Consider the following 10138-nt stretch of genomic DNA (forward strand, 5'->3'; position numbering starts at 1 on the left):
GATCCCGGTGCGCCATTAGTATAGATCCTGGTGCGCCATTAGTATAGCTTATGGTGCGCCATTAGTATGCCTCCCAGGGCCATATTTACCCATATGCTCTGGCTTACTAATGGCGCACTAGTGTGCTGAGTGATGCGCCACTAGTGTGCTGAGTGATGCACCACTAGTATGAATATTAGGTATTTATTTAATTTTTTCTGATATTTGCACAGATTACAAAATATATTATTGCATAGAATATAGATAGCACAACATATAAACAACAGAATTATCGAATACAATAGAAGATTAGTCTCCGAATACAATTCATCATATTAGTCCCCGAATTTAAAATACCGAACAAAGTTAGAACATTACAAGTCTCGAGACCGCGAGTAGCGAGTTTGTCTTCACATTACAAGTCGATATCGACCATCTAAACTACCATCACATAGAAGAGGGCTGCGATCATAACGATGAGCATAATCGCAATGAAACTGGTCTTCATCGGGTTCCTCCAACGCTCCCTCCTCTCTCCTGCTAGATAGCGCGCGTATCTAACTTCCGTCTCCGCCCTTGTGGTGTACCCTTTGTAACGGTTACCGTTGAATCGGTGAACCTGTCTCCAACACTCCTCCCAGTCGTCGTAGACTCCGGGAACCTTACCCTTGTACACGACATACGACGGCATCTCTATGCACTAGCCAAACAAAACGTTAGTACCAATTCACAGAGACATACAAGAACTAGCATGAATAACTGACCTTTGAAGCATCTTCACATGCTTGTTCCAGCACTGCAAGTTGAGCTCCCCAACCAACAAGTGTTATATCACTTCCTTTGCGGATCACCTAAAGTATAAAGATTGCATAAATATTTTTGGGTTCCCTCATCACAAAAACAATACGCGGGATGGAGATATACGCACTTCCGCCTGGGATAAAGGCAGCATATAGTCTCCCTAAAAAACTTCTTCAACAGACAAACGGTACAGCCACTGTTAAGAGAGGAAAGCTGCTTGTAAGAGCATTCCAAATAATCAATTCAATATTGTCCATCAACTGTTCTCTTGCGCTTATTCTACCAGATGGATATACCAGATGGATATATACGAGTTTTAACCAACTGAGAAACTTCTTTCAAATTTTTGCTCTACCTTTGGCTCGAAAAAGATGAGTGGGTTTGGGTCACGAATGCTGGCCAGCAAAAGTCCCTTGGCCTCACGTGGACTCCGAGGTATGACAACCTGAAATAGCATTTTTCTTAGTACTCAGGAAACAAGAACATAAATTTCTGTACACAATTTCAGAAATGTCGTAGAGCGTCAAACAGGAGTACCAGAAAATGATGCTTGATATTGTTATACTACCTGATTTTACAAATAAAAATCTTAGTCAACTAGGCAATGTGGTTTCCACTTGTATCCTAACTATTTAGTGTAAATGATTACAAATATTGGCAGAGAGCGTTAGATATACAGACTAAACTTCAGGCCAGGAACATGGCAGAAGAAAGCCTCTGGTGACTGTGAATGGTAGTGACCACCATGTCCAACAGCTCCATATGGAGATCGAATTGTTAAACCTAGAAAATAAGGGATGACAACTTCAGGATGTGTCACTATTAAACAACATGAAAATCAGCATGGGACATGGAACGATCCCTTTCAAAATGGGAAACGGTTATTTTTTTCTGCAGGGAAAAATGGTTACCTCCACAGGTAAATTCATTTCCACTTCGGTATCTGAATTTAGCGGCTTCGTTGACAATCTGCATCAGAAGTGGTATGAACAGGTTGGAACAAGACATTGATCAAATTTATATAAATTGAGTCAACTTGACAATGTTCAAGAACTAAAATGGTTTTATAACTGAATGCGACAGTGACAATGCAGAGTCCAGAGTCCACTAAGAAAGTGAAGCTCCAATAATCTCGGGCAACAAGTAGACAAGGTACTTCCATCAACTAGATAACACAGTAATATAATGCAGTCTATATAGCAACCATTTAAAAGTGTCTGCTGTCCATAAGGAAAGAACTCTTGTAGGTAAAATAATCCTGAATGGAATCAGAAACATACCTGATCAAATGCTGGAAAGATATAATGTGCAAACTGGATTTCAGCAATAGCTCTATTGTCCTGCATGTTGAAGATAAGAAAATAATATGAGGCTTCTATTGCGAAGATGATAGAAGTGAATAGTGATTCCTTCACTTGCAAAAGGTTACTCAGTGACGCAAGATTGTAAGGTTCCCTTATTTTCCAGTGAAAGGTGGATTGTAAGGCTTCTGTTCCATGTAAATATTTTGACTGGAATTAATGATGTATGATAAATTACATATGACATATCCATTCTCCCATCCAAAGGAATCTTTAGGCTCCACAAATTCAAGCGACATAAATCATAATTACTAGTAAGATGTATGTTTCCTAACTGCGGTACTTGCAAAAAACTTATTAACAAATTACTATTGGTAAACCAAGCAACCTGAAATGTATTTTTACAAAAAACTTCAATTTTGTCTTTGACTCACCATTGCTGCTAAGCCAATAGCAAATCCGGCAATACCCTGTTTGAGAAGAACTGATCACTGGTCAGAACAGGGCATATAGCATGCGCAAGCACATTTAAGGTATATACAAGTGCACCAGAATGCATCAAAACACGTCTGAATGTCAGGAAAAAATAATCCAAGAACAAATAATGACAGAACGATAATACACATACATCATGACACATAATTTCAACTCCAACTCTTGTGTACAGTTTCATAAACAAATCAGGAAAGATAAATCAGACTGTGAATAGTACAAAATTCAGATCTGGTCCATCGTTTTTGTTTCCAGAGTTATGTGTTGGTTTTATAATTTTTCCCAGAACACGTGTAATGTTGAATTAAGGACTTACTGCACTACTACACCTAAGCCATACGAACTTCAGCATAGTGAACTCAAATGTATGTCTGTAGTCAAGCATAGCAGACTGTAAACACTATTTTTTTCTTTCACATTTTGCTGTAGTGTTGCCGTAAACTTCAGCGGGCACGGCAAGTAAAGATGCACCTGTTCACACAATGGCGTATTGAATACTCTCTGTTTCCCGAATCGTTCGGCTAGCCCTGTCGTGCAGTGGAAGACGTCGCCGAAACCCACATCCTCTCCAAAGACGTAAGAGCTGTCAAAATGGAACTCATCTTCAGTTCATTGGATTAACGTTGATAGCCGGACGTATTTGTTGGAGAACGTCGCATGGGAAACAAAAATTTTCCTACGCGCACGAAGACCTATCATGGTGATGTCCATCTACGAGAGGGGATGAGTGATCTACGTACCCTTGTAGATCGTACAGCAGAAGCGTTAGAGAACGCGGTTGATGTAGTGGAACGTCCTCATGTCCCTCGATCCGCCCCGCGAACAATCCCGCGATCAGTCCCACGATCTAGTACCAAACGGACGGCACCTCCGCGTTCAGCACACGTACAGCTCGACGATGATCTCGGCCTTCTTGATCCAGTAAGAGAGACGGAGAGGTAGAAGAGTTCTTCGGCAGCGTGACGGCGCTCCGGAGGTTGGTGATGATCTTGTCTCAGCAGGGCTCCGCCCGAGCTCCGCAGAAACGCGATCTAGAGGAAAAACTATGGAGGTATGTGGTCGGGCAGCCGTGAGAAAGTCGTCTCAAATCAGCCCTAATTGCTCCATATATATAGGAGGAGGGAGGGGGACCTTGCCTTGGGGTCCAAGGGACCCTCAAGGGGTCGGCCGAGCCAAGGGGGGGAGGACTCCCCCCCCAAACCGAGTTGGACTTGGTTTGGTGGAAGGAGTCCCCCTCCCTTCCCACTTCCTCCCTCTTTTTTTTTCTTTTCCTTTGATTTCTTTTTCTTGGCGCATAGGCCCCCTTGGGGCTGTCCCACTAGCCCACTAAGGGCTGGTGTGTCTCCCCAAAGCCTATGGGCTTCCCCGGGGTGGGTTGCCCCCCCCCCCCCCGGTGAACTCCCGGAACCCATTCGTCATTCCCGGTACATTCCCGGTAACTCCGAAAACCTTCCGGTAATCAAATGAGGTCATCCTATATATTAATCTTCGTTTCCGGACCATTCCGGAAAACCTCGTGACGTCCGTGATCTCATCCGGGACTCCGAACAACATTCGGTAACCAACCATATAACTCAAATACGCATAAAACAACGTCGAACCTTAAGTGTGCAGACCCTGCGGGTTCGAGAACTATGTAGACATGACCCAAGAGACTCCTCGGTCAATATCCAATAGCAGGACCTGGATGCCCATATTGGATCCTACATATTCTACGAAGATCTTATCGTTTGAACCTCAGTGCCAAGGATTCGTATAATCCCGTATGTCATTCCCTTTGTCCTTCGGTATGTTACTTGCCCGAGATTCGATCGTCAGTATCCGCATACCTATTTCAATCTCGTTTACCGACAAGTCTCTTTACTCGTTCCGTAATACAAGATCCCGCAACTTACACTAAGTTACATTGCTTGCAAGGCTTGTGTGTGATGTTGTATTACCGAGTGGGCCCCGAGATACCTCTCCGTCACACGGAGTGACAAATCCCAGTCTTGATCCATACTAACTCAACTAACACCTTCGGAGATACCTGTAGAGCATCTTTATAGTCACCCAGTTACGTTGCGACGTTTGATACACACAAAGCATTTCTCCGGTGTCAGTGAGTTATATGATCTCATGGTCATAGGAATAAATACTTGACACGCAGAAAACAGTAGCAACAAAATGACACGATCAACATGCTACGTCTATTAGTTTGGGTCTAGTCCATCACGTGATTCTCCCAATGACGTGATCCAGTTATCAAGCAACAACACCTTGTTCATAATCAGAAGACACTGACTATCATCGATCAACTGGCTAGCCAACTAGAGGCATGCTAGGGACGGTGTTTTGTCTATGTATCCACACATGTAAATGAGTCTTCATTCAATACAATTATAGCATGGATAATAAACTATTATCTTGATACAGGAATTATAATAATAACTATACATTTATTATTGCCTCTAGGGCATAATCCCAACAGTATTATTTACAGCGGAAAGGAAATGCCAAATCGTTAGGTGATTCAGAAGGCGATGTGGAGCGCCGGCCTCTCCTACGAGCAGGATGTGCGTGCCTCACCGCGGATCGGTGTCGAGCGGGATGTGGAGCGCCTGGTTGGCGACGGAGGGGGGCGGACCTACTTGGGCAGATCCGGGGCGGCGGCGACGACGGAGGATCGGCTATTTACTGGTGCTGCGCTGCAGGGGCGGAGGATGGGGCGCCGCCGGTAGAGAGGACAAGGACGGCGTGGGTCTTGCAGGGGGACTTGAGGTGGCGGCCGAGGACGGTGAGGTCAGGGAGGTGGTGGTCCTCCGCGGCGGCGGAGCTAGGGTTCGGGGAGACGGCGGGCGCTGCTGGGCGGTGTGTAAAGGGGGTAGGGGGAGGCCGCGGGAGAAGAGATGAGGGCGCGAGGGCAGCCGGCTTAGGAATGGCGCACCCCGAGCGGTGCGCCATTTGAATGTTTTTTTATATAGTAATGGCGCATGTATATGAGGTGCGCCTTCTCTATGTTGTTAACCTCCGAAGTAGTAGCGCAGTGGTGCGTGGGTTTTGCCTCCTAGCAGGAGGTGGCGGGTTCGAAACCTCTTCCTCCTCTTTTTTTTCCTTTTTTTTGGACGGCACTACTAGTTGTCTAGTGTTTAGTTGTGTCCATCTTTAATTCACTACTAGTTGTCCAGTGTTTAGTTGTGTCCATCTTTTTTTTCCTTTTATTTTTTTTGGACGGCACTACTAATTGTCAACTATTTTTACATCTTAGTTGTCCAGTGTTTAGTTGTGTCCATCTTTAAGTCATGTAGCTTGTCAGAAAAAATCACATACTAGTACGTGTCATTTGTATTGTGCCGAGTTGCCATTTTATGTATATAGCTTGCCAAAATAATTATACCAAATTATCATAATTATATGTTGTACTTGCTTACTTGATTAATTATGTTTAAAAAATACATATTTAGTCATATGAAAAATACCTAGCTATCAGGTTTAAACCTTTGTAATCCCAACAAGTAGATGCCTATGAATAGGAGTTGAATCTTGTGAATAGTTGTTCTAGTGGTAAGTATGCCGACGGCGGCGGCGGTGGAGCGGGGGAGGGTGCGGGAGGTGCTCGGCGGCGAGGGGGATCTTGCGAGGGGTGATAGCGATGGTGCACTAGCTGTGGTGCGCCATTAGTAGTTTGTAAAAAAACAAAAAAAAATATAGTAGTGGCGCACTACTAACAGATGCGCCATTAGTAACCCTGGTTACTAATGACGCACCAGCTGCTGGTGCTCCATTAGTAGTTTTGCAAAAAAAATAAAAATAAAAAAATATAGTAGTGGCGCACCGAGTGTGTGGTGCGCCATTAGTATCCATCACACTAATGGCACACCTCACATGGTGCGCCACTACTATATAGTAGTGGCGCACTGCTTGTGTGGTGCGCCATTAGTATCTATATCATCTATAGCCCTTTTCCTAGTAGTGATGACATGATGTAGAGGGATAAACTCAAACCAATGATGTAAACCCCATCTTTTTACCATTGATGGCAACAACACGATGCGTGCCTCGCTACCCCTTCTGTCACTGGGTGAGGTCACCGCACGGTATGAACCCAAAACCAAGAACTTCTCCCATTGCAAGAATCATAGATCAAGTTGGCCAAACAAAAAACCCACAACTCGAAGAGAATTACAAGGATATGAAATCATGCATATAAGAGATCAGAAGAAACTCAAATAATATTCATAGATAATCTGATCATAAATCCACAATTCATCGGATCTCGACAAACACACCGCAAAAGAAGATTACATCGGATAGATCTTCATGAAGATCGTGGAGAACTTTGTATTGAAGATCCAAGAGAGAGAAGAAGCCATCTAGCTAATAGGTATGGACCCGAAGGTCTATGATGAACTACTCACGCATCATCGGAGAGGCAATGGTGTTGATGAAGATGGCCACCGAAGATGAATTCCCCCTGCGGCAGGGTGCCGGAACGGGCTCCCGATTGGTTTTTGGTGGCTACAGAGGCTTGCGGCGGCGGAACTCCCAATCTAGGTTTCTTTCTGAGGGTTTCTGAATTTATAGGAATTTATGGCGGTGGAATTACGTCGGTTGGGCCCACGAGGAGGTCACAAGCCTGGTAGGTGCAGCCTAGGGGGGTCGCGCCTCATGGGCTTGTGAATCCCTCGTGGTTCTTCTGGCCTTCTTCCAAAGCTTCGGGTGTCTCTTTTGGTCCAAAAAAATCATCGCAAAAGTTTTATTCCATTTGGACTCCGTCTGAAAAAGGGTCAAAAACATGGAAAAAACTGAAACTGGCACTTGGCACTGAGTTAATAAGTTAGTCCTAAAAAAGATATGAAAGGCATACAAAACATCCAAAGTTTGACAAGATAATAGCATGGAACCATAAAAACTTATAGATACGTTGGAGATGTATCAGCAAGCTTGAAGAAGGTCAACAACGGGGAAACAATACGAGCTCAACAGATGGATAAGTCCAAGGGGGAAGAAGACCCCCTTTATATAGTGGGGGAAGGAATCAGACCGTTACTCCCACTTACAGCCCGCGCACAGCGGTACTACCGCTGGCGAGGAGCGGTACTACTGCCCCTAGCGGTACTACCGCTGGCAAGGAGCGGTACCACCGCTTGGCGCAAGCGGTACTACCGCTAGGCAAGGAGCGGTACTACCGCACTAATGTTGCAATCTCTGGTAGCGTAGCAATTCTTCAGTTAATATAGTGCAACAATTCTTGAGTTAATTGATGTGGAGGAGCGTAACGTTTTGGTGGAGCTGGGCCGACCAATGAAAGTGCAGCCCGCGGATCGCTGACGTAGCCCTACTTCCTGATCCAGACCGTCCATTCACGGCGATCCAATGGTCCGGATAGGTGTGGGGTTTTGATGGGTTTTTGAGGGGGTTTTGATGGGGTTTTGAAAGGTTTTCAAACGTTAGGGTTCAGGATAAGTAATTAAAAAAAATCAAAAAAATAGGAAACTGGTGGCAATCATCATTCTATGTGACTAACTCCATAGAAAAAATAAGAAATCTGGATTATGGAGTTTTTCATGAAAAAACCTTCACAAACTTGGCTATCACGATCGAGGTTGTAGGGTTTTCAAAGGTTAGGGTTGAGCATAAGTAATTCAAAAAAATAGAAAAATAGAAAACTGGTGCCAATCATCATTCTACGTCACTTTAACTCCATAGGAAAAATAAGAAATCTGGACTATGGAGTTTTTCATGAAAAAAACTTCACAAACTTTGTTATCACGAACGAGGTTGTAGGGTTTTCAAAGGTTAGGGTTGAGCATAAGTAATTAAAAAAAATAAAAAAAAAAAAAAAACTGGTGACAATCAATTTGACTTTTATAGTATATGACAAAGTAAGAACATGTGTATGGTTTTTCAATATTTTGATTTATTTTTTATTTTTTATGCCATTTCAAACTTGGTCAAATCTAAGTTTGACAAACATTTAAAAAAATTTCAAACATGAAAATGACAAACCAAGCCTGGATCCTTCTTAGTCACTTCAAAATGAAGCTTTTGTGAGGTTTTTGAAAGTTTGAAGTTCAACACCCAAAACCACTTGTCTTCACATATGAGTTTCAAATTAGCTCCAAAGGGGTAAATGCCCCCTTTCTAAACAAGTTTTTTGTCCATCATGTCTAAAACACCCAAATCAATTTGAGTTGTTAGTATATGACAAAGTAAGAATATGTGCATTGGTTTTCCAATATTTTTAATTTTAATTTTATTTTTTATGCTCATTTCAAACTTGGTCAAACCTAAGTTTGACAAATATTTAAATAAGTTTCAACCATGAAAATGAAAAACCAACCCTGGATCCTTCTTAGTCACTCCAAAATGAAGTTTTTGTGAGGTTTTTGAAAGTTTGAAGTTCAATACTCAAAACCACTTGTCTTCACACATGAGTTTCAAATTAGCTCCAAAGGGGGTAAATACCCCATTTCTAAACAAGTTTTTTGTCCACCATGTCCAAAACAGCCAAATCAATTTGAGTTGTTAGTATATAACAAAGTAAGAACGTGTGTACTGGTTTTCCAATATTTTTAATTTTAATTTTAGTTTTTATGCTCATTTCCAACTTGGTGAAACCTAAGTTTGACAAACATTTAAACAAGTTTAAAATATGAACAAGAGAAGTTCAATGAGGTGCAAACGCAAGAATAGGATCCCGAAGGATGGCATGCCTATTCAGCAACGTGCAAAAAAGATGATGGCTCAATTAAAAACAACGTTCGAAACAGAGCAGGGGGCTGACCGGTCAATCTGACCCGTGGGCCAGGGAAGTTAGCGGGCGTCACCTCAGTGTCGCACCCGAGCTACTTATACAGTGAAATGTGCCGTACCCTAGCTATTTTCACATCCAGATCTGCGCCGCTCTCTCCCCCTCTCGCTGCCGGCGACCACCAAAGCCATGCAATCCAGCCCCGCTGCCATAGATCAAGCGTCATCGTGCGATGATCATGAGGCCTGGATCTTCCAGCTCGCGCGGCGGCCATTCCGGCGGCGGAAACCGGAATGGGGCGAAGCGGCCGGCACCTGACTCTGTCCGCGAACGGGTGGCGCGGGTTGCTTCCGACGCTACTCGGAAGTGCGGCGCGCGCAAGTACACCAACTGGGGGCTCGCGCCACCGCGTGCGTTTGCTCGGCGCGAGGTGGAGGAGTACGACTGCCAGATGGTGGCATCGGCGTGCTGCTCTGCCGCGGGTGGCGCGGGGAGCTCCGCCATTGCACCCGCATCATTTCCGCCTCTGAACAGGGAGGGGCAGGAGCAGGGTTTTCTGCCGGGAGACTACATCGACGACAGCGACCTCGACGGCGTCATCGCCGAGGTTATCGAGCGCACCAAGGACGAGGCCGAGCAGGTCGTCGTGCGTCGGCAGAGGGAAGAGGAACTCGACGAGATCCGCCTCCGCCAATCCATCGAGGAATCCCGCGCCGACAGGGGGTGGGGCGCCTCCGACTCGGACTCCGACTGACCAGCCCCGCTGCCTCGTTGGGGCCGCACCCCTGGGCTCAGGTGAGCCCAATTTTGGAGATCTAACTAGGGGTGAGGT

At 44.6% G+C, this 10138-nt stretch overlaps 1 protein-coding gene across 1 annotated transcript; it reads right to left on the reverse strand.

The window, feature by feature from the left end:
* Positions 1-940: 940 nt before the first annotated feature.
* LOC123405027 (2-oxoisovalerate dehydrogenase subunit beta 2, mitochondrial-like) lies at positions 941-9518 on the reverse strand. The gene is made up of 9 exons (XM_045098895.1): positions 9443-9518; positions 5251-5416; positions 3045-3156; positions 2516-2551; positions 2061-2120; positions 1692-1749; positions 1466-1563; positions 1136-1225; positions 941-976 (listed from the first exon to the last, which is right to left on the reverse strand). Exons 1-9 carry the CDS (start codon positions 9516-9518, stop codon positions 941-943), a joined length of 732 nt encoding a protein of 243 aa, XP_044954830.1.
* Positions 9519-10138: the final 620 nt, after the last annotated feature.

Source organism: Hordeum vulgare, chromosome 6H, assembly GCF_904849725.1.
Source record: "Hordeum vulgare subsp. vulgare chromosome 6H, MorexV3_pseudomolecules_assembly, whole genome shotgun sequence".
Lineage (NCBI taxonomy): Eukaryota > Viridiplantae > Streptophyta > Magnoliopsida > Poales > Poaceae > Hordeum > Hordeum vulgare.